Below are 24,418 nucleotides of genomic sequence, written 5' to 3'. Positions count from 1 at the left end.
ATGTGCTCAGTGTGAACCTGCTTTCATCTGTGAAGAGCACAGGGCGCCAGTGGCGAATTTGCCAATCTTGGTGTTCTCTGGCAAATGCCAAACGTCCTGCACGGTGTTGGGCTGTAAGCACAACCCCCACCTGTGGACGTCGGGCCCTCATACCACCCTCATGGAGTCTGTTTCTGACCGTTTGAGCAGACACATGCACATTTGTGGCCTGCTGGAGGTCATTTTGCAGGGCTCTGGCAGTGCTCCTCCTGCTCCTCCTTGCACAAAGGCGGAGGTAGCGGTCCCGCTGCTGGGTTGTTGCCCTCCTACGGCCTCCTCCACGTCTCCTGATGTACTGGCCTGTCTCCTGGTAGCGCCTCCATGCTCTGGACACTACGCTGACAGACACAGCAAACCTTCTTGCCACAGCTCGCATTGATGTGCCATCCTGGATGAGCTGCACTACCTGAGCCACTTGTGTGGGTTGTAGACTCCGTCTCATGCTACCACTAGAGTGAAAGCACCGCCAGCATTCAAAAGTGACCAAAACATCAGCCAGGAAGCATAGGAACTGAGAAGTGGTCTGTGGTCAACACCTGCAGAACCACTCCTTTATTGGGGGTGTCTTGCTAATTGCCTATAATTTCCACCTGTTGTCTATTCCATTTGCACAGCAGCATGTGAAATTTGTCAATCAGTGTTGCTTCCTAAGTGGACAGTTTGATTTCACAGAAGTGTGATTGACTTGGAGTTACATTGTGTTGTTTAAGTGTTCCCTTTATTTTTTTGAGCAGTGTATATACAACATATAAATAACTACAGATGAAATTGACAGCTGAAAGAAATAAACATCAATAATACAGTTAGCTAGTTCATTTGTTGAGCATTTTTTGTATTTACATGTTTGAGAGTACAGTAAAATGTGCAAAGTAAAGAAACACAAAAAAAGTGTCCATCTTAAAAATAAATAAAAAACAGTGTAGATCCGTATCCTTCAAGATGAGAGCAAGGGGAAGTCATGAAGACATAAGAGAATAAAACATGGAGATGGTAGAGCTCTATAGGGCATTTATGGACCCTGCTTAAAAACGGTTAAAATGCATCCTTCTTTCCTCCCATCCTCGGTGTTATCACTGATCTAACATACTTGGATAGAATAAAAGCAAAGGTTCCACTTCATAGCTTTCACCATTCCAGACATGACAGATCAGTGATTACTTTAAAAAGGGGAAGGAAGTAAGGATACATTTTCAAAGTATTCAAACAGGGCCAGTGTACTACCAAACAGGATGTATTTTTCAGGTTGTGCCGAAGCATGGCATGGGCAGTGTATCTCTTGGGTAAAGCTCAACTTAGGCTAGGAATGGAGTTCTATCTGCTGACCCCTTTGGGGGTTTTTAGGCCATCAGTGGATCATCTACATCTTCCAGTTGAGATGGCTGGATGACTTTACACACCCTGCAGCGTCCAGTTTCCGACCACTGTTGCACATTTTCGCCAAGTTCTGTCGATTGCAGAGAAGACGCCAGTCAGTTAAAGCCAACGACGATAAGACAATTATTATGGGAAATTCCACATTATGCTTACATTAGCAGCCCTGGCAATGCTGTTGGGAGACTGTAAGGCAGCGAGCTCGTTGAGGATCCTCTTCAGATCGTTATTGTCAGGAGGTGCTGAAAGGAGACAGAGAGGCAGACAAAAAGAAATAAAAACACTTGGTATTATGGCAGGTATGAGGTATAAATATGCATAATGTGCGCGCGTTTATGTACCTGGCACAGGTGACTGTTGCTGAGACTGAAGCTTTAGGTATGAATGCTCCAGCAGCCCCGCGATGGAAATCCGCTCTCTTGGGTTTCGTACCAAACACCTCTGGTGGTAGAAAAAAACATAACCCACCAGATCCCATTTATCCATATCATTCACACTAAATCAAAACTCAAACAAAAAAGCCAATACGTAGCAGAATGAATGGAATCACTCACCTTCAACACATCTAGCAGATCCTTCTCTGCAATGTCAGGGAACTCTATCTCATGGGTCGGGTCAATGATGGCGTGTAGCTTGGTGATCTGGTTGGTGATGGTCTGGAATGGAGTCTTCCCATAGGTCATGCAGTACATGATGCAACCAAGGGACCACACATCACCTTTAGTACTAATCTATTAATCAAATCAACAGAGAGATTTATTATACATCATTAAACATGCATCATCTTCCAACATTGATATAAATGAGTCCATATGGAATATTAAAAAGGTTTTTTAAAGTATTAAAAATACATTGTTTTGGATAAGAAGGAAGGGACATCAGCGCACCTTAGAGCTTGCCTTCCCTGGCTGGGATGAAGTGTCTTTGATGGCCTCAGGGGGCATGTAGTTCAAGGTCCCAACCTGTGTTTAGGATTTTTTTTCGTGAAGATCAATATCCTTATTTTGGAAAGCTTCTGGTTATGTATACATACATTGTTAACTACAGTTGGAGATGGGGGTTGTGCTCTTACCTGAGAATCTTTCATAATGCTCGTCACATCAGGCTGGATGCGGTTTGCAATGCCAAAGTCGATCAATTTCAGCGAGGCATTCACAATCACAAAATTGGCTGGCTTCAAGTCACTATGGACAATACCTAAACAAAAAGTAAAAAGGCTTGTTATAGAGACTGCAATGCTTGGGTATGAGGAACTTAGAAAACATAAGGGTTACTGATGAAGAGAGATACAGAGTTTAAGATAGATGGAGAGATAATAACCATGTTTGTGGATGGTCTGGACTGCCTCCAGCATATTCTTCCAGTATAACTTCCTCTCCAGCGGGTTGACAGTTTTACGGTTGCGTAGCCAGGTGCTGAGGTCCAGGTTACCACATTCCATCAGCATGTAGATGTAGCTGTTGGTTATTTCACTGGAATAAAAGAGAACTCGACTGATAAAAAACACTGCTCACTGGGAATCACATGACATGTATAGTGGGATGGAACTGAGGACCACAATCAAAATACGTTGTGTCGGGACCTCCCGAGTGGCACAGCAGTCTAAGGCACTGCATCGCAGTGTTGAGGCGTTACTACAGCCTGGGGATCGATCCCAGGCTGTGTCACAGCCAGACGTGACCGGGAGTCCCATAGGGCGGCAATTAGCCCAGTGTCTTCCGGGTTAGGGGAGGGTTTGGCCAGGGGACTTTCCTTGGCTCATCGCGCTCTAGCGACTCCTTGTGGTGGACGGGCGCCTGCAAGCTGACTTCACTCGTCAGTAGAACTGTTTCCTCTGACATATTGGTGCAGCTGGCTTCCAGGTTAAACGAGCAGGTGTTAAGAAGCAGTGCAGCTTTGCGGGTCATGTTTCGGAGGACGCATGACTCAACCTTCGCCTCTCCCGCTGGAGAGTTGATACAAGATTGATGAGACAAGATCGTAACTACCAATTGGACATCACGAAAATTGTGTAAAAAAATGCATACATTTTGTATTTATTTTTATTTTATACGTTGTATTATCCTTCATCTTTTTTTATATGTAGGCCATGTGTATTTTATTTTTATGTACGTACCAGTACCACAAGTTTTTCTTATGTTTTGGATGTATATGTATGTGTATGCATTTTCATCAAAAAATATAATACATTTATTGCTAGACCCTAGCTGAATAAGTCAGAGTAGTGAACACTCACTAATCATACAGCTTGATGATCTGATCACTGTACTGCTGCAGGCGATTGAGATGCTCTATCTCGTTCTTGTAGCTCTCCACTGTCTGGGCATCAGCCTCCTCCAGGTTCACATACTTCACAGCAAACAGCTGATTACGTTGGTCCAGAACCTGGTACACCTGAAAAGACAGAGAACCTACCATCAAACCAGCTGAAAAAATATCCAATTGGCCATAAAACCACCTGTAGTATTTCCCTGGTATCTTCAGGTTTCAAACAAATTGAAACAGGGAAGTACCATCTTAAATTGTCCAACAAGTAAGTCTGTTTTTTGTTTTCCGTTGCACAATGTTGAGAGCTTTTGTTACATTGTGCCCTAATGAACAAGACAACTAGCCCCTACCTTACTGGATCCACCTCGGCCAATCATCTTCAGGACGAGGAACCGTTTGCCCTTTATCACAATGGACTCGTTTGAGAGAGCAACGGCAGAACCCTGAAGTAACAGACAAGTGCAGAGTCATTCAACCATAGAGTCCACATTTCATTTGACATAGGCCTATAATTTAAACAGCAAACTCACAAAAAAAAAGAACATAACTAGGGCCATGACTTAGTTCCTCCTGCCTGACTGCGTTTTGCCTGTTCAGGTCAAGTGATCAGGGAAATCCCATGGATGGCATTTGTGGTTTACCTGGTGGGTCTGCTGGGCATAGGACACCTGGCTGAGGGGGATGTACGGCTGCTGCTGGGCAGGGACGGCTTTATGGGCTGCTGAGAGAGGGGCCGCATATGGGGAGTTCCTCTTGACCCCAGGGGTAAAGTAACTGAGGAGAGGGGAATTCAAATGTCAAAGAAAGTCCTCTTTTTTTGCATCACTGCTTCCCATCTTTCCTCTGGATTCCAAGACTAAACGCACTCACATATCTCACTACACTGTCTGCCGTGACTGTTACTTACGCCACGTCACAGTATGGATGACGGTCTTAAATTTGCATTATGACAGTTCAGATTTAAATATGATAATTTTTTCACGAGGTAGTTCTCAAAGTAACTTCAGTTCAACTATATTTTTTCTTGAGGGCAGCTTTACTGTAGCTCAACTTCTTGCAATGGGAAGTAATTGGTAGCGTGATAAACCATCTTTTCAGATTAGCTTCCCCAACACTGACAATACCATTTCCTAATATCTCAAGAGCTGAAATAGAATCATTAGATTATGGTGATTAGGATCATTGTACAAGAGCTGTTATGTTAGATACATGTCCTATCCAGCCCCCTCACCTGTTGGCCCTGGTGTCTTTGTAGTTGGGCATCTGGCAGGCGACGGGTGGGTTGAGTCTGGACGGGAGAGGAAGGGATGGGGTGGGTAGAGAGTCCACTAGACGTGGAATGGGCGTGAAATCAGGAGGGGTGTGCTTCTCCTGATGACGACCAAACACACACAAAGTTAAACTCAGGAGGTTAAAATATAAGAACAAAAACAAAAATATAAAAGTGTTAAGAGTGTCAAAACAGAGGCAAAAAGAGAGACAAATGTGGTTTCTAAAACTAAACTAAATTGGAGTTTGATGCCAGCACCTTCCACGTTGATAACATAGTTGTAACCCCAAAAATAAAATAGCAAGCCAAACCTCTGGAGACACGACTCTGCTTACGTGGGCTGGTATTTTCCACCCTGAAGACAGCTCCATGCTAGAGGGTTTGGGCTGTGTCTGGCTCAGAGGTAAACGGGCGGGAATCTCCAGCTCCCTCTCTCTACCATAGTTTGACAGACTCAATGACCCGTGAGACAGCGGCTCTAAAAAAAGAAACACACATAAGGAATCTATTCAACTAAAACTTACATCAGGTTTGCAAGCTTTAAGCTTGAAGCCGTTATCACTTTGTAGGCAGGATGAACAGGGTCATGTTCATTAGGTACCAAACAGGAGAAAACAGAGAGGGACTACGTTTTCCATTCCATGCCCTAATGAACACCACCAAGACATTAAGCATAATTTACAAAATTTAAATGAAACCTACCTGGGAGACTCTCTCGGTCTTCTGCGGGGAGAAACTGGTAATTCCCGGCTTTTAGTTTCTGCATTGCAGTCTCAATTAGTTCAGTGGGCTTTGCGTTCACCTGAAGGGCTTTCTGTAGTATTGACAAGCCTTTCTTGACCTGACCTTTTGGAAGAATATGAACAAAATTCTCTTTAATATCAAAATATAAATGTTCAGTGTCTAAACCATATATTATGCACAATCGTTTATGTAAAATAAAAATAAAAAAGGGCAATCTACCTCGAGCAACCTCAAACTGAGCATGTGCTATGTGCACAAAGGCAAAGCCTTTGCAGTTGGATCTCGCAACGATGAAGTTGTCCCGAGCATCATCTGGGTCATCAATGCTACGGAGGACATTTTTATACAGTCATCAAACCAATTCTAGAACACTGGATAACGTTTGTCAATATATGCAGTTATTTTTTTTATACCCCAAAACATCCTGAAGTACACTCACCCTTTGAGTTCAGCATATCGGACCAGCATCTTGGCATAGCTCTCACTGTTGCTGTACATTACCAATGGCAGTCTGGAGAAGACTCTGGAATAGCAGTCCTTCAGCTTTAGGAGAAGGTTGGTGTCTGTCTGAGGATTGCCCCTCTTCTCCAGCTTGGTCAGATACATCCGGCAAGCCTCAGGGGAGTTGGAACCGATTATCTGGTTTATATTGTCAGTGGTATCTACCATTGAAACAGCAGAGAACATAAACTCAATATGAGTGAGAATACATTTTTCCCCCAAGTTTACCATTCCGTTAGTGAGCACATCTATGAATATGTCGGTGTGCGCCAAGTAATGCTTCTCACTAAACAAGCTTTTTTGCACCGTCAACAACTAGGCCAAAATGGTTTCACTTCAATGTAAAGGTACATACCTTCCATCCTAGTGGCATCTCTCCTATCTTGCCTGTGCAGCAGTGTAGTGGTGGAGTCCACAATTCCCATGTTCTTCCATGGGCGTGGCTCAGGGCTAATGATAGGTGTCTGAGAGAGCAAATCAACAATGATATGACTGTCCAATCAACTCCAGTATTTAAAATAATATTATGTAAGATGTCACTTTACTATGCTCTGCTCTCCATGTTATTGTATATGATTGTAAACAGTTGTCCCGGGCACTAGAAAATTCTTACACAATCTATAATTACAACTGAAAGGTGGGGATTTTCATTCACAAACCTTTAGATTGAGGAAGTCCCCATCTTCAACACGCTTCTTGGCCGAGGACAAGGTAAACATCGCACTTGAACCAGAAGTTTGCCTAAAACAAAGTTCCATTCATCAGTTTAGGCTTTGTAATCCTGTGTGTTCTGATAGTGTTCCCTTGACACTGGTAAAAAATGCTTACCTGGACAAGCTACTTGAGATGAGAGCCTCCCTCTTCACTTGTCTTCCATCACTGTCATCATCATCCATTTCTGAGATAGAGCAGGGGACTACAGGCACTCTCCCTGGCTAGAGGCAGGATAATAAAGAACAGGATATTATTTAAAACCAGAGAAGTGATGGAAAAACGACTTTAAAACTAGGGATGGGAATTGCCAGGAACCTCACGATATGATATTCTCACGATACTTAGGTACCGATACGGTATGTATTGCGATTCTCACGATTTTATATGTATTGTGATTCGATACTGTGATTTAATTGCGATTTGATGTTCCAAACATAACGCTCACTATATGTCTGCTGCAGAGACAAGAGAGAGCCATAATAAAAAACAAGTTTTGATCAGTCATGAAAAAAATGTCTGACAAGATGAGACAAGATGTTGGCTCACTATTTAAAAATAATATGGAGAACAAGCTATAGGATGAAAAGTATCCGAGTTTTGCCGCAGGTACAGCCAACTAGCACTAGCTAACGCTACCTAACAAAAAACAATCGATACTTGTCAAAGTATCGATACAATATTGTCCCAAAAAATATTGCGATATGTAACTATCAATTACCACCATCCCCCCACCCCAACACTACTACTAATAAAAACTAACCATGCCAACGGCTCTCTTTCGTTGAGACCCAGACCTCCAAGCTGGAACCTTGTCCACTTGGGGTCCATTCCGTGGTTCCATTGTTCTAAGAGAATGAGAAGACCAGTGTCAATTGTTTTTCACGAGACAGAATAGAAGAATGTAAAGCAAAACAAAGAGAGAAGCTTGGTTTGAGAACTTGGCACGTAAAAAAACGTATTTTACCCTGAAGAAAAAATACTGGAAAGCTGCAAGTCGCCTGTACCGTCGGAGTTTCCAGAGACTTTGCGAAATTCTGTTTCATTTTTCGCAGAACCATGTGTATTATAAGTTGAGACTGAAAGAAAAATAATTTTGACAAAACATTAAGATAATTAATATACAGTACTAGTACACTAAAGTAGCATAAAAGCTGTGATTGCATAAAAAAAAAAATCTAGGCTGAAGCAGTTAAGAACATATTCTTATTTTCAATGATAGCCTAGGAACTGTGGGTTAACTGCCTTGTTCAGGGGCAGAACAACAGATTTTTACCTTGTCAGCTCAGGGATTCGATCTGGCAACCTTTTGGTTACTAGGCCAATGCTCTAACCACTAGGCTACCTGCCGCCCCGATGGGATTCAGGTTAATACAGATCCCAAATGAGATTGGAAATTGGACATAAAAACAAACCTGGTACATTTTCCTTATCCTCAGAGGAAAGAAGTTCTGCTTTGCACAATGTCAAGTTCTGCATAGCTGCCTCCAGCAGGTCGTTGGGTTTGGCATTCAGTTCAATGGCCCTCTGAAGTATCCAAGTACTTTTCTTTGTGTTGCCTTTTGAGATGGGGGAGTAAAACAATATACACTGCTCAAAAAACTAAAGGGAACACTAAAATAACACATCCTAGATCTGAATGAATGAAATATTCTTATTAAATACTTTTTTCTTTACATAGTTGAATGTGCTGACAACAAAATCACACAAAAATTATCAATGGAAATCAAATTTATCAACCCATGGAGGTCTGGATTTGGAGTCACACTCAAAATTAAAGTGGACAGGCTGATCCAACTTTTGTTTTAATGTCCTTAAAACAAGTCAAAATGAGGCTCAGTAGTGTGTGTGGCCTCCACGTGCCTGTATGACCTCCCTACAACGCCTGGGCATGCTCCTGATGAGGTGGCGGATGGTCTTCTGAGGGATCTCCTCCCAGACCTGGACTAAAGCATCCGCCAACTCCTGGACAGTCTGTGGTGCAACGTGGCGTTGGTGGATGGAGCGAGACATGATGTCCCAGATGTGCTCAATTGGATTCAGGTCTGGGGAACGGGCGGGCCAGTCCATAGCATCAATGCCTTCCTCTTGCAGGAACTGCTGACACACTCCAGCCACATGAGGTCTAGCATTGTCTTGCATTAGGAGGAACCCAGGGCCAACCGCACCAGCATATGGTCTCACAAGGGGTCTGAGGATCTCATCTCGGTACCTAATGGCAGTCAGGCTACCTCTGGCGAGCACATGGAGGGCTGTGCGGCCCCCCAAAGAAATGCCACGCCACACCATGACTGACCCACCGCCAAACCGGTCATGCTGGAGGATGTTGCAGGCAGCAGAACGTTCTCCACGGCGTCTCCAGACTCTGTCACGTCTGTCACATGTGCTCAGTGTGAACCTGCTTTCATCTGTGAAGAGCACAGGGCGCCAGTGGCGAATTTGCCAATCTTGGTGTTCTCTGGCAAATGCCAAACGTCCTGCACGGTGTTGGGCTGTAAGCACAACCCCCACCTGTGGACGTCGGGCCCTCATACCACCCTCATGGAGTCTGTTTCTGACCGTTTGAGCAGACACATGCACATTTGTGGCCTGCTGGAGGTCATTTTGCAGGGCTCTGGCAGTGCTCCTCCTGCTCCTCCTTGCACAAAGGCGGAGGTAGCGGTCCCGCTGCTGGGTTGTTGCCCTCCTACGGCCTCCTCCACGTCTCCTGATGTACTGGCCTGTCTCCTGGTAGCGCCTCCATGCTCTGGACACTACGCTGACAGACACAGCAAACCTTCTTGCCACAGCTCGCATTGATGTGCCATCCTGGATGAGCTGCACTACCTGAGCCACTTGTGTGGGTTGTAGACTCCGTCTCATGCTACCACTAGAGTGAAAGCACCGCCAGCATTCAAAAGTGACCAAAACATCAGCCAGGAAGCATAGGAACTGAGAAGTGGTCTGTGGTCAACACCTGCAGAACCACTCCTTTATTGGGGGTGTCTTGCTAATTGCCTATAATTTCCACCTGTTGTCTATTCCATTTGCACAGCAGCATGTGAAATTTGTCAATCAGTGTTGCTTCCTAAGTGGACAGTTTGATTTCACAGAAGTGTGATTGACTTGGAGTTACATTGTGTTGTTTAAGTGTTCCCTTTATTTTTTTGAGCAGTGTATATACAACATATAAATAACTACAGATGAAATTGACAGCTGAAAGAAATAAACATCAATAATACAGTTAGCTAGTTCATTTGTTGAGCATTTTTTGTATTTACATGTTTGAGAGTACAGTAAAATGTGCAAAGTAAAGAAACACAAAAAAAGTGTCCATCTTAAAAATAAATAAAAAACAGTGTAGATCCGTATCCTTCAAGATGAGAGCAAGGGGAAGTCATGAAGACATAAGAGAATAAAACATGGAGATGGTAGAGCTCTATAGGGCATTTATGGACCCTGCTTAAAAACGGTTAAAATGCATCCTTCTTTCCTCCCATCCTCGGTGTTATCACTGATCTAACATACTTGGATAGAATAAAAGCAAAGGTTCCACTTCATAGCTTTCACCATTCCAGACATGACAGATCAGTGATTACTTTAAAAAGGGGAAGGAAGTAAGGATACATTTTCAAAGTATTCAAACAGGGCCAGTGTACTACCAAACAGGATGTATTTTTCAGGTTGTGCCGAAGCATGGCATGGGCAGTGTATCTCTTGGGTAAAGCTCAACTTAGGCTAGGAATGGAGTTCTATCTGCTGACCCCTTTGGGGGTTTTTAGGCCATCAGTGGATCATCTACATCTTCCAGTTGAGATGGCTGGATGACTTTACACACCCTGCAGCGTCCAGTTTCCGACCACTGTTGCACATTTTCGCCAAGTTCTGTCGATTGCAGAGAAGACGCCAGTCAGTTAAAGCCAACGACGATAAGACAATTATTATGGGAAATTCCACATTATGCTTACATTAGCAGCCCTGGCAATGCTGTTGGGAGACTGTAAGGCAGCGAGCTCGTTGAGGATCCTCTTCAGATCGTTATTGTCAGGAGGTGCTGAAAGGAGACAGAGAGGCAGACAAAAAGAAATAAAAACACTTGGTATTATGGCAGGTATGAGGTATAAATATGCATAATGTGCGCGCGTTTATGTACCTGGCACAGGTGACTGTTGCTGAGACTGAAGCTTTAGGTATGAATGCTCCAGCAGCCCCGCGATGGAAATCCGCTCTCTTGGGTTTCGTACCAAACACCTCTGGTGGTAGAAAAAAACATAACCCACCAGATCCCATTTATCCATATCATTCACACTAAATCAAAACTCAAACAAAAAAGCCAATACGTAGCAGAATGAATGGAATCACTCACCTTCAACACATCTAGCAGATCCTTCTCTGCAATGTCAGGGAACTCTATCTCATGGGTCGGGTCAATGATGGCGTGTAGCTTGGTGATCTGGTTGGTGATGGTCTGGAATGGAGTCTTCCCATAGGTCATGCAGTACATGATGCAACCAAGGGACCACACATCACCTTTAGTACTAATCTATTAATCAAATCAACAGAGAGATTTATTATACATCATTAAACATGCATCATCTTCCAACATTGATATAAATGAGTCCATATGGAATATTAAAAAGTTTTTTTAAAGTATTAAAAATACATTGTTTTGGATAAGAAGGAAGGGACATCAGCGCACCTTAGAGCTTGCCTTCCCTGGCTGGGATGAAGTGTCTTTGATGGCCTCAGGGGGCATGTAGTTCAAGGTCCCAACCTGTGTTTAGGATTTTTTTTCGTGAAGATCAATATCCTTATTTTGGAAAGCTTCTGGTTATGTATACATACATTGTTAACTACAGTTGGAGATGGGGGTTGTGCTCTTACCTGAGAATCTTTCATAATGCTCGTCACATCAGGCTGGATGCGGTTTGCAATGCCAAAGTCGATCAATTTCAGCGAGGCATTCACAATCACAAAATTGGCTGGCTTCAAGTCACTATGGACAATACCTAAACAAAAAGTAAAAAGGCTTGTTATAGAGACTGCAATGCTTGGGTATGAGGAACTTAGAAAACATAAGGGTTACTGATGAAGAGAGATACAGAGTTTAAGATAGATGGAGAGATAATAACCATGTTTGTGGATGGTCTGGACTGCCTCCAGCATATTCTTCCAGTATAACTTCCTCTCCAGCGGGTTGACAGTTTTACGGTTGCGTAGCCAGGTGCTGAGGTCCAGGTTACCACATTCCATCAGCATGTAGATGTAGCTGTTGGTTATTTCACTGGAATAAAAGAGAACTCGACTGATAAAAAACACTGCTCACTGGGAATCACATGACATGTATAGTGGGATGGAACTGAGGACCACAATCAAAATACGTTGTGTCGGGACCTCCCGAGTGGCACAGCAGTCTAAGGCACTGCATCGCAGTGTTGAGGCGTTACTACAGCCTGGGGATCGATCCCAGGCTGTGTCACAGCCAGACGTGACCGGGAGTCCCATAGGGCGGCAATTAGCCCAGTGTCTTCCGGGTTAGGGGAGGGTTTGGCCAGGGGACTTTCCTTGGCTCATCGCGCTCTAGCGACTCCTTGTGGTGGACGGGCGCCTGCAAGCTGACTTCACTCGTCAGTAGAACTGTTTCCTCTGACATATTGGTGCAGCTGGCTTCCAGGTTAAACGAGCAGGTGTTAAGAAGCAGTGCAGCTTTGCGGGTCATGTTTCGGAGGACGCATGACTCAACCTTCGCCTCTCCCGCTGGAGAGTTGATACAAGATTGATGAGACAAGATCGTAACTACCAATTGGACATCACGAAAATTGTGTAAAAAAATGCATACATTTTGTATTTATTTTTATTTTATACGTTGTATTATCCTTCATCTTTTTTTATATGTAGGCCATGTGTATTTTATTTTTATGTACGTACCAGTACCACAAGTTTTTCTTATGTTTTGGATGTATATGTATGTGTATGCATTTTCATCAAAAAATATAATACATTTATTGCTAGACCCTAGCTGAATAAGTCAGAGTAGTGAACACTCACTAATCATACAGCTTGATGATCTGATCACTGTACTGCTGCAGGCGATTGAGATGCTCTATCTCGTTCTTGTAGCTCTCCACTGTCTGGGCATCAGCCTCCTCCAGGTTCACATACTTCACAGCAAACAGCTGATTACGTTGGTCCAGAACCTGGTACACCTGAAAAGACAGAGAACCTACCATCAAACCAGCTGAAAAAATATCCAATTGGCCATAAAACCACCTGTAGTATTTCCCTGGTATCTTCAGGTTTCAAACAAATTGAAACAGGGAAGTACCATCTTAAATTGTCCAACAAGTAAGTCTGTTTTTTGTTTTCCGTTGCACAATGTTGAGAGCTTTTGTTACATTGTGCCCTAATGAACAAGACAACTAGCCCCTACCTTACTGGATCCACCTCGGCCAATCATCTTCAGGACGAGGAACCGTTTGCCCTTTATCACAATGGACTCGTTTGAGAGAGCAACGGCAGAACCCTGAAGTAACAGACAAGTGCAGAGTCATTCAACCATAGAGTCCACATTTCATTTGACATAGGCCTATAATTTAAACAGCAAACTCACAAAAAAAAAGAACATAACTAGGGCCATGACTTAGTTCCTCCTGCCTGACTGCGTTTTGCCTGTTCAGGTCAAGTGATCAGGGAAATCCCATGGATGGCATTTGTGGTTTACCTGGTGGGTCTGCTGGGCATAGGACACCTGGCTGAGGGGGATGTACGGCTGCTGCTGGGCAGGGACGGCTTTATGGGCTGCTGAGAGAGGGGCCGCATATGGGGAGTTCCTCTTGACCCCAGGGGTAAAGTAACTGAGGAGAGGGGAATTCAAATGTCAAAGAAAGTCCTCTTTTTTTGCATCACTGCTTCCCATCTTTCCTCTGGATTCCAAGACTAAACGCACTCACATATCTCACTACACTGTCTGCCGTGACTGTTACTTACGCCACGTCACAGTATGGATGACGGTCTTAAATTTGCATTATGACAGTTCAGATTTAAATATGATAATTTTTTCACGAGGTAGTTCTCAAAGTAACTTCAGTTCAACTATATTTTTTCTTGAGGGCAGCTTTACTGTAGCTCAACTTCTTGCAATGGGAAGTAATTGGTAGCGTGATAAACCATCTTTTCAGATTAGCTTCCCCAACACTGACAATACCATTTCCTAATATCTCAAGAGCTGAAATAGAATCATTAGATTATGGTGATTAGGATCATTGTACAAGAGCTGTTATGTTAGATACATGTCCTATCCAGCCCCCTCACCTGTTGGCCCTGGTGTCTTTGTAGTTGGGCATCTGGCAGGCGACGGGTGGGTTGAGTCTGGACGGGAGAGGAAGGGATGGGGTGGGTAGAGAGTCCACTAGACGTGGAATGGGCGTGAAATCAGGAGGGGTGTGCTTCTCCTGATGACGACCAAACACACACAAAGTTAAACTCAGGAGGTTAAAATATAAGAACAAAAACAAAAATATAAAAGTGTTAAGAGTGTCAAAACAGAGGCAAAAAGAGAGACAAATGTGGTTTCTAAAACTAAACTAAATTGGAGTTTGATGCCAGCACCTTCCACGTTGATAACATAGTTGTAACCCCAAAAATAAAATAGCAAGCCAAACCTCTGGAGACACGACTCTGCTTACGTGGGCTGGTATTTTCCACCCTGAAGACAGCTCCATGCTAGAGGGTTTGGGCTGTGTCTGGCTCAGAGGTAAACGGGCGGGAATCTCCAGCTCCCTCTCTCTACCATAGTTTGACAGACTCAATGACCCGTGAGACAGCGGCTCTAAAAAAAGAAACACACATAAGGAATCTATTCAACTAAAACTTACATCAGGTTTGCAAGCTTTAAGCTTGAAGCCGTTATCACTTTGTAGGCAGGATGAACAGGGTCATGTTCATTAGGTACCAAACAGGAGAAAACAGAGAGGGACTACGTTTTCCATTCCATGCCCTAATGAACACCACCAAGACATTAAGCATAATTTACAAAATTTAAATGAAACCTACCTGGGAGACTCTCTCGGTCTTCTGCGGGGAGAAACTGGTAATTCCCGGCTTTTAGTTTCTGCATTGCAGTCTCAATTAGTTCAGTGGGCTTTGCGTTCACCTGAAGGGCTTTCTGTAGTATTGACAAGCCTTTCTTGACCTGACCTTTTGGAAGAATATGAACAAAATTCTCTTTAATATCAAAATATAAATGTTCAGTGTCTAAACCATGGGTGTCAAACTCTGGCCCGCGGGCCAAATCTGGCCCGCGGGGTAATTATATTTGGCCCGCGAGACAATACCAAATTACTACTAGAGCTGGCCCGCCGGTATTATACAGCGCATTCACCGCTAATACTACGAATCCCTTAATGCTCTGCTGTTGTTTTCGCGCGCCAATCAGGACAGGACCCAGAAACGCCCTCTCCTCTGTGACAGTAGTCATAGCAACATAGACGCTACAACTGTCAGCGCGCTATCCCTTCCCAAAAATGGCGAAAAGAAAGGCAGAAAACAGGAGCTTTCTGGACAAGTGGGAGGCAGAATATCTGTTTACATATGTAAAAGACAAACCTGTTTGTCTTGTTGGTGGAGTCAACGTGGCTGTAAGTAAGGAGTACAACATTAGACGACACTATGAAACGAAACACCATGACAAATACAAGGACCTGGACATGACTCAAAGGAGCCAGAAAGTAGAGGAGATGAAAAGAAGTTTGGTTTCACAACAGAATATGTTCAAAAAAGCCACATCACAAAGTGAGGCTGCTGTAAAGGCTAGTTATATAGTGGCAGCAGAGATCGCAAAATCAGCCCGGCCCTTTAATGGGCTTGAATGGTTGATTGATTTATTATCATTTTATTTGTAAAATTATTAGCCAGTGGAGAAAATGTTTATTTTGGTATTTAAATCAGAAGGCTGCAAATAGAAAAGAGGCATACGATTTTTATTTAAATTTTATTTATTTAATAAATGAATGCCATTGATGTGTTTTTTCATTTGAAATTCGATTTTGCATGTCTCCACTATTAAATTATATATTGTATGGTAATAAGCGATGCTTGTTCCATATTCAATGTTAAAGCAAAACTTGTTTGGGTCCATATTAAAAGGTTCATTTGTTCAATGTTGGCCCGCAACTTTGTTCAGGTTTTACATTTTGGCCCACTGGGTATTTGAGTTTGACACCCCTGGTCTAAACCATATATTATGCACAATCGTTTATGTAAAATAAAAATAAAAAAGGGCAATCTACCTCGAGCAACCTCAAACTGAGCATGTGCTATGTGCACAAAGGCAAAGCCTTTGCAGTTGGATCTCGCAACGATGAAGTTGTCCCGAGCATCATCTGGGTCATCAATGCTACGGAGGACATTTTTATACAGTCATCAAACCAATTCTAGAACACTGGATAACGTTTGTCAATATATGCAGTTATTTTTTTTATACCCCAAAACATCCTGAAGTACACTCACCCTTTGAGTTCAGCATATCGGACCAGCATCTTGGCATAGCTCTCACTGTTGCTGTACATTACCAATGGCAGTCTGGAGAAGACTCTGGAATAGCAGTCCTTCAGCTTTAGGAGAAGGTTGGTGTCTGTCTGAGGATTGCCCCTCTTCTCCAGCTTGGTCAGATACATCCGGCAAGCCTCAGGGGAGTTGGAACCGATTATCTGGTTTATATTGTCAGTGGTATCTACCATTGAAACAGCAGAGAACATAAACTCAATATGAGTGAGAATACATTTTTCCCCCAAGTTTACCATTCCGTTAGTGAGCACATCTATGAATATGTCGGTGTGCGCCAAGTAATGCTTCTCACTAAACAAGCTTTTTTGCACCGTCAACAACTAGGCCAAAATGGTTTCACTTCAATGTAAAGGTACATACCTTCCATCCTAGTGGCATCTCTCCTATCTTGCCTGTGCAGCAGTGTAGTGGTGGAGTCCACAATTCCCATGTTCTTCCATGGGCGTGGCTCAGGGCTAATGATAGGTGTCTGAGAGAGCAAATCAACAATGATATGACTGTCCAATCAACTCCAGTATTTAAAATAATATTATGTAAGATGTCACTTTACTATGCTCTGCTCTCCATGTTATTGTATATGATTGTAAACAGTTGTCCCGGGCACTAGAAAATTCTTACACAATCTATAATTACAACTGAAAGGTGGGGATTTTCATTCACAAACCTTTAGATTGAGGAAGTCCCCATCTTCAACACGCTTCTTGGCCGAGGACAAGGTAAACATCGCACTTGAACCAGAAGTTTGCCTAAAACAAAGTTCCATTCATCAGTTTAGGCTTTGTAATCCTGTGTGTTCTGATAGTGTTCCCTTGACACTGGTAAAAAATGCTTACCTGGACAAGCTACTTGAGATGAGAGCCTCCCTCTTCACTTGTCTTCCATCACTGTCATCATCATCCATTTCTGAGATAGAGCAGGGGACTACAGGCACTCTCCCTGGCTAGAGGCAGGATAATAAAGAACAGGATATTATTTAAAACCAGAGAAGTGATGGAAAAACGACTTTAAAACTAGGGATGGGAATTGCCAGGAACCTCACGATATGATATTCTCACGATACTTAGGTACCGATACGGTATGTATTGCGATTCTCACGATTTTATATGTATTGTGATTCGATACTGTGATTTAATTGCGATTTGATGTTCCAAACATAACGCTCACTATATGTCTGCTGCAGAGACAAGAGAGAGCCATAATAAAAAACAAGTTTTGATCAGTCATGAAAAAAATGTCTGACAAGATGAGACAAGATGTTGGCTCACTATTTAAAAATAATATGGAGAACAAGCTATAGGATGAAAAGTATCCGAGTTTTGCCGCAGGTACAGCCAACTAGCACTAGCTAACGCTACCTAACAAAAAACAATCGATACTTGTCAAAGTATCGATACAATATTGTCCCAAAAAATATTGCGATATGTAACTATCAATTACCACCATCCCCCCACCCCAACACTACTACTAATAAAAACTAACCATGCCAACGGCTCTCTTTCGTTGAGACCCAGACCTCCAAGCTGGAACCTTGTCCACTTGGGGTCCATTCCGTGGTTCCATTGTTCTAAGAGAATGAGAAGACCAGTGTCAATTGTTTTTCACGAGACAGAATAGAAGAATGTAAAGCAAAACAAAGAGAGAAGCTTGGTTTGAGAACTTGGCACTGAAAAAAAAAAAAAAACGTATTTTACCCTGAAGAAAAAATACTGGAAAGCTGCAAGTCGCCTGTACCGTCGGAGTTTCCAGAGACTTTGCGAAATTCTGTTTCATTTTTCGCAGAACCATGTGTATTATAAGTTGAGACTGAAAGAAAAATTATTTTGACAAAACATTAAGATAATTAATATACAGTACTAGTACACTAAAGTAGCATAAAAGCTGTGATTGCATAAAAAAAAAAATCTAGGCTGAAGCAGTTAAGAACATATTCTTATTTTCAATGATAGCCTAGGAACTGTGGGTTAACTGCCTTGTTCAGGGGCAGAACAACAGATTTTTACCTTGTCAGCTCAGGGATTCGATCTGGCAACCTTTTGGTTACTAGGCCAATGCTCTAACCACTAGGCTACCTGCCGCCCCGATGGGATTCAGGTTAATACAGATCCCAAATGAGATTGGAAATTGGACATAAAAACAAACCTGGTACATTTTCCTTATCCTCAGAGGAAAGAAGTTCTGCTTTGCACAATGTCAAGTTCTGCATAGCTGCCTCCAGCAGGTCGTTGGGTTTGGCATTCAGTTCAATGGCCCTCTGAAGTATCCAAGTACTTTTCTTTGTGTTGCCTTTTGAGATGGGGGAGTAAAAAAATATACACTGCTCAAAAAACTAAAGGGAACACTAAAATAACACATCCTAGATCTGAATGAATGAAATATTCTTATTAAATACTTTTTTCTTTACATAGTTGAATGTGCTGACAACAAAATCACACAAAAATTATCAATGGAAATCAAATTTATCAACCCATGGAGGTCTGGATTTGGAGTCACACTCAAAATTAAAGTGGACAGGCTGATCCAACTTTTATGTAATGTCCTTAAAACAAGTCAAAATGAGGCTCAGTAGTGTGTGTGGCCTCCACGTGCCTGTATGACCTCCCTACAACGCCTGGGCATGCTCCTGATGAGGTGGCGGATGGTCTTCTGAGGGATCTCCTCCCAGACCTGGACTAAAGCATCCGCCAACTCCTGGACAGTCTGTGGTGCAACGTGGCGTTGGTGGATGGAGCGAGACATGATGTCCCAGATGTGCTCAATTGGATTCAGGTCTGGGGAACGGGCGGGCCAGTCCATAGCATCAATGCCTTCCTCTTGCAGGAATTGCTGACTCACTCCAGCCACATGAGGTCTAGCATTGTCTTGCATTAGGAGGAACCCAGGGCCAACCGCACCAGCATATGGTCTCACAAGGGGTCTGAGGATCTCATCTCGGTACCTAATGGCAGTCAGGCTACCTCTGGCGAGCACATGGAGGGCTGTGCGGCCCCCCAAAGAAATGCCACCCCACACCATGACTGACCCACCGCCAAACCGGTCATGCTGGAGGATGTTGCAGGCAGCAGAACGTTCTCCACGGCGTCTCCAGACTCTGTCACGTCTGTCACATGTGCTCAGTGTGAACCTGCTTTCATCTGTGAAGAGCACAGGGTGCCAGTGGCGAATTTGCCAATCTCGGTGTTCTCTGGCAAATGCCAAAAGTCCTGCACAGTGTTGGGCTGTAAGCACAACCCCCACCTGTGGACGTCAGGCCCTCATGGAGTCTGTTTCTGACCGTTTGAGCAGACACATGCACATTTGTGGCCTGCTGGAGGTCATTTTGCAGGGCTCTGGCAGTGCTCCTCCTTGCACAAAGGCGGAGGTAGCGGTCCTGCTGCTGGGTTGTTGCCCTCCTACGGCCTCCTCCACGTCTCCTGATGTACTGGCCTGTCTCCTGGTAGTGCCTCCATGCTCTGGACACTACGCTGACAGACACAGCAAACCTTCTTGCCACAGCTCGCATTGATGTGCCATCCTGGATGAGCTGCACTACCTGAGCCACTTGTGTGGGTTGTAGACTCCGTCTCATGCTACCACTAGAGTGAAAGCACCGCCAGCATTCAAAAGTGACCAAAACATCAGCCAGGAAGCATAGGAACTGAGAAGTGGTCTGTGGTCACCACCTGCAGAACCACTCCTTTATTGGGGGTGTCTTGCTAATTGCCTATAATTTCCACCTGTTGTCTATTCCATTTGCACAACAGTATGTGAAATTTATTGTCAATCAGTGTTGCTTCCTAAGTGGACAGTTTGATTTCACAGAAGTGTGATTGACTTGGAGTTACATTGTGTTGTTTAAGTGTTCCCTTTATTTTTTTGAGCAGTGTATATAATAAAAAATAAAAACTTACTGACTAGATTGTTTTATTTATTTAACTAGGCAAGTCAATTAAGAACAAATTCTTATTTACAATGATAGCCTACCGGGAAACAGTGGGTTAACTGCCTTGTTCAGGGGCAGAACGACAGATTTTTACCTTGTCAGCTCAGGGATTCGATCTGGCAACCTTTTGGTTACTAGGCCAATGCTCTAACCACTAGGCTACCTGCCGCCCCGATGGGATTCAGGTTAATACGGATCCCAAATGGGATTGGAAATTGGACATAAAAACAAACCTGGTACATTTTCCTTATCCTCAGAGGAAAGAAGTTCTGCTTTGCGCAATGTCAAGTTCTGCATAGCTGCCTCCAGCAGGTCGTTGGGTTTGGCATTCAGTTCAATGGCCCTCTGAAGTATCCAAGTACTTTTCTTTGTGTTGCCTTTTGAGATGGGGCAGTGAAAAAATATATATAATAAAAAGTAAAAACTTACTGACTAGATTTTTTTATTTATTTAACTAGGCAAGTCAATTAAGAACAAATTCTTATTTACAATGACAGCCTACCAGGAAACAGTGGGTTAACTGCCTTGTTCAGGGGCAGAACGACAGAGTTTTACCTTGTCAGCTCAGGCATTCGATCTAGCAACCTTTCGGTTATTAGGCCAATGCTCTAACCACTAGGCTACCTACCAATAGTACTTTCCTGCAGCAGTATGGAGATTCTGAATGTGAGCTTCACAGATTGGACTGATGCATGCATCGTCAGTAAATAAATAAGATGTTAGAGATACAATAGTTGCTATGGGTGTCTGCGTATTTATCAATATGAGAAAGTTGGTAAATCCATGGAGGTAAAGTTTAGTAAATAACCCAAATTGTGTCATCTTGTGTGTATAAATCATCTACGACAGTCAAGCCTAAGATTGTTGTGCATCTCTCTACCTTGAGACAGTTCAAACTGAGCGTGTGCAATGTGCACAAAAGCAAAATCCTGGCAGTGTGTAGTCGCAACATTGAAGATGCCCTCTGCCCCATTGGTGTCTTGGATTCTGAAAGATATTAAAGGACTCATTTGACAGACCTACACTAAATACTAAAAAGATCTCTTTTCAAAAAGGGTCAATCTGGGATTGGTACATCCATTTTTTGATTTAAACTAGGAAATTAGCCATTGATTTTTGGAAGAAAATACATTTACTAGTATACATTTCTCATGAGCTTAGCTCAACTGTCGTAATTCATCAGAACCCAACATCTAAACTTATTTGTAAACCATGTAACTGTAAACAAAGACTGAATAGCTTCAAAACATGGATAAAACTATCATTTTGAACTAATGGATAGTCCTTGCATCCATGAATTTGAGTGGTTAAATTTCTCTAACCTTATCCCTCAGCTGCTAATCAAAAAGTGTCAGGGTGCACACTTTGTTGTTTTCCCGAATCCCAGATTGCCACTTTAAATATTATTAATACACCCCACACATTGTATTTTTAACTGATGTAGCTAAAGTACAATCACAGAGGAACATGTTGCAAAACAAGGCTCAACCCTCTCATGGAAAATGATCACGGTTCACTCACACATTCAGCTCTGCAAATCTGACCAGCATTCTGGCATAGCTCTCATTTTGGCAGTGTTTTCCCAGTGGCATAGTTGAGAATACACGGGTATAGAAGTCTGTAAGCTTTGTGAGATGACTAGGATCCAAGTGAGGGTCTCCTTTCTTCTCCAAGTACATCAGATATGCGAGACACGTTTCAGGGGAATTTGAGCCAATGGCCTGGTTGATATTATCAGTGTCATCTGCATGAAAATGTGAGGGAAAAAAGACAGTGGGTGACCACTTACAGTACCAATCAAAAGTTGACACACCTAGTCATTCACTGGGTTCTCTTTATTTTTACTATATTGTAGAATAATAGTGAGGACATCAAAACTATGAAATAACACATATGGAATCATGTAGTAACCAAAAGTGTTGAGCAATCAAAATACTTAATATTCTTCAAAGTAGCCACCCTTTGCCTTGATGACAGCTTTGCACACTCTTGGCATTCTCTCAACCAGCTTCATGAGTAATGATTTTCTAACAGTCTTGAAGGAGTTCCCACATATGCTGAGCACTTGTTGGCTGCTTTTCCTTCACTCTGCGATCCAACTCATCCCAAACCATTGAATTGGGTTGAGGCCGGGTGATTGTGGAGGCCAGGTCATCTGATGCAGCACTCCATCACTCTCCTTCTTGGTCAAATAGCCCTTACACAGCCTGTAGGTGTGTTCGGTCATTGTTCTGTTGAGAAACGAATGATAGTCCCACTAAGAGCAAACCAGATGGGATTGCATATCGCTGCAGAATGCTGTGGTAGCCATGCTGGTTATTCTAAATAAATCAGTGTCATCAGCAAAGCACACCCACACCACCTTCTCCATAATTCACGCAATTCATGTGTGGTTCCCACACATGCAGAGATACCTCATTCACCTACTCTGTCTCACAAAGACACAGCAGTTGGAACCAAAAATCTAAAATTTGGACTCATCAGACCAAAGGACAGATTTCCAGCGGTCTAATGTCCAGTGCTCGTGTTTCTTGGCCCTAGCAAGTCTCTTCTTCTTATTGGTGTCCTTTAGTAGTGGTTTCTTTGCAGCAATTCGACCATGAAGGCCTGATTCACGCAGTCTCCTCTGAACAGTTGATGTTGAGATGTGTCTGTTACTTGAACGCTGTAAAGTATTTATTTGGGCTGCAATCTGAGGTGCAGTTAACTCTAATGAACTTATCCTCTGCAGCAGAGGTGACTCGGGGTCTTCCTTTCCTGTAGTGGTCCTCATGAGAGCCAGTTTTTTGCTACTACACTTGAAGAAACTTTCAGTTCTTGAAGTGTTCCGTATTGACTTGTCACAACACAACTGATTGGCTCAAATGCATTAAGGAATGAAATTCAACAAATTAACTTAACAAAGAACACCTGTTAATTGAATTCCAGGTGACTACCTCATGAAGCTGGTTGAGATAATGCCAAGAATGTACAAAGCTGTCATCAAGGCAAAAGTGGCTACTTCAAAGAATCTCAAATATTACATTTTAATTTGTTTAACTCTTTTTTTGGTTACTACATGATTCCATGTGTGATTTCATAGTTTGTCTTCACTATTATTCTACAATGTAGAAAATAGTAAAACATAAAGAAAAACCCTGGAATGAGTAGGTATTCAAACTTTTGACTGGTACTGTATTTGCAAACTCAGTGGTCTTATATATGGGCATATCATTGTGTACAATATATGACGCATTTTGTCTTCGCCATGGAACGAATGAAATCGTGTTATTACCTTCGATTAGATATCTTGTTTTAATTCGGTCGAGCTTCTGACATAACATGGCAAGTTGGTGCTGTCTGTCTGTATGCTCCTCCTCCAACATCTCTGCAGAATGTAGCTAATATGTTGAGGCAGCTAACGTTACTGATTGTAAGCCTAGTTATCTATACACACAAATATGACATCTACGCTATAGGGTGATATATACTTCTGATGTGTGAATCAACAAGCAGAAAACGGACCCTGATGTAAATAACCAGCTCGTTGGGATATGTGTAGCTAAGTTACCGTCCTTAGGTATCTAACCATCTGCATATTGCTTAGCTAATAACGTTAGTTCTATCAAGTTAGCTACGGGTCGTGGCGGAGCACAAAGACGTGCAAGGAAACAAAACTAAAAAGCAATCCAAATCAGTTTTTTTTTTTACACCGTACATCAGATTAAAACGAATCTCACCTTTTCTAAAATGTACTTTCACGTGAAAGAATTATACTTCCCTGCAAAAAAAAAAACGTCTGTCTGTTTATAACACACTTAGTTTAAAAATCACCACTTCCAATTACTTCGTCAGCTCATTGGTCAGTTTGTATGGTTGACTACGCCCCCAAAAATTCGAAATACTCCTCCCACTTCGATGAATATGATTTGTAATTATGCTCCGGGCCTCCGGCCATCTGACCATCCGTTCCAAGGGTTCAATTAGAAATCTTGCGGACCTGAATATAGTTTATGATCCCTGCTATATTGCAATGTGTTAGTGGGCTACGGGGTGCCCTAGTTTTTTGGCCA

General features: G+C 42.8%; 2 protein-coding genes across 6 annotated transcripts; both read right to left on the bottom strand.

Annotated features, from left to right (window-relative positions):
- Positions 1-738: 738 nt before the first annotated feature.
- On the bottom strand, positions 739-24,174 carry LOC139573966 (dual specificity protein kinase Ttk-like). Of its 4 annotated transcripts, none has more exons than XM_071397988.1 (27): positions 24,086-24,174; positions 23,641-23,746; positions 21,888-22,110; positions 21,247-21,353; positions 20,600-20,743; positions 18,587-18,730; positions 8,320-8,463; positions 7,872-7,983; positions 7,668-7,752; positions 7,022-7,128; positions 6,853-6,934; positions 6,549-6,657; positions 6,132-6,354; positions 5,912-6,018; positions 5,651-5,794; positions 5,260-5,426; positions 4,910-5,049; positions 4,320-4,452; positions 4,029-4,121; positions 3,647-3,804; positions 2,731-2,882; positions 2,483-2,607; positions 2,298-2,372; positions 1,965-2,141; positions 1,752-1,851; positions 1,567-1,652; positions 739-1,483 (listed from the first exon to the last, which is right to left on the bottom strand). In XM_071397988.1, the coding sequence occupies exons 2-27, from the start codon at positions 23,729-23,731 to the stop codon at positions 1,397-1,399; spliced, it is 3,315 nt and encodes a 1,104-aa protein (XP_071254089.1). In that variant the 5' UTR covers positions 23,732-23,746; positions 24,086-24,174; the 3' UTR covers positions 739-1,396. The 4 variants fall into 4 exon arrangements, with proteins under 4 accessions (XP_071254089.1, XP_071254088.1, XP_071254090.1 ...); XM_071397987.1 differs by having other exon boundaries at positions 23,641-23,733; XM_071397989.1 differs by having other exon boundaries at positions 5,284-5,426; positions 23,641-23,733.
- Positions 10,024-15,075, bottom strand: LOC139573968 (dual specificity protein kinase Ttk-like). 2 transcript variants are annotated; one of them, XM_071397991.1, is made up of 13 exons: positions 14,936-15,075; positions 14,545-14,711; positions 14,195-14,334; positions 13,605-13,737; positions 13,314-13,406; positions 12,932-13,089; positions 12,016-12,167; positions 11,768-11,892; positions 11,583-11,657; positions 11,250-11,426; positions 11,037-11,136; positions 10,852-10,937; positions 10,024-10,768 (listed from the first exon to the last, which is right to left on the bottom strand). In XM_071397991.1, the coding sequence occupies exons 1-13, from the start codon at positions 14,997-14,999 to the stop codon at positions 10,682-10,684; spliced, it is 1,557 nt and encodes a 518-aa protein (XP_071254092.1). In that variant the 5' UTR covers positions 15,000-15,075; the 3' UTR covers positions 10,024-10,681. The 2 variants fall into 2 exon arrangements, with proteins under 2 accessions (XP_071254092.1, XP_071254093.1); XM_071397992.1 differs by having other exon boundaries at positions 14,569-14,711.
- Positions 24,175-24,418: the final 244 nt, after the last annotated feature.

Source organism: Salvelinus alpinus, chromosome 4 (assembly GCF_045679555.1).
Source record: "Salvelinus alpinus chromosome 4, SLU_Salpinus.1, whole genome shotgun sequence".
Classification (NCBI taxonomy): Eukaryota; Metazoa; Chordata; class Actinopteri; order Salmoniformes; family Salmonidae; genus Salvelinus; species Salvelinus alpinus.
The sequence above is the reverse complement of the archived record's forward strand: the minus strand, read 5'-3'. Positions and strand labels throughout refer to the sequence as shown.

Excerpts from the sequence above, each read along its gene's own strand:
- LOC139573968 (XM_071397991.1), bottom strand. The coding sequence starts at position 14,999 with ATGCAGAAACTAAAAGCCGGGAATTACCAGTTTCTCCCCGCAGAAGAC. Across the intron at positions 12,168-12,931 it reads ATCATCAAGCTGTATGATTA|TGAAATAACCAACAGCTACA; the intron begins GTGAGTGTTCAC and ends CTTTTATTCCAG. Across the intron at positions 11,137-11,249 it reads ATCTGCTAGATGTGTTGAAG|AGGTGTTTGGTACGAAACCC; the intron begins GTGAGTGATTCC and ends TTCTACCACCAG.
- LOC139573966 (XM_071397988.1), bottom strand. The coding sequence starts at position 23,731 with ATGTTGGAGGAGGAGCATACAGACAGACAGCACCAACTTGCCATGTTA. Across the intron at positions 6,355-6,548 it reads AGATGCCACTAGGATGGAAG|ATACCACTGACAATATAAAC; the intron begins GTATGTACCTTT and ends TTTCAATGGTAG. Across the intron at positions 1,852-1,964 it reads ATCTGCTAGATGTGTTGAAG|AGGTGTTTGGTACGAAACCC; the intron begins GTGAGTGATTCC and ends TTCTACCACCAG.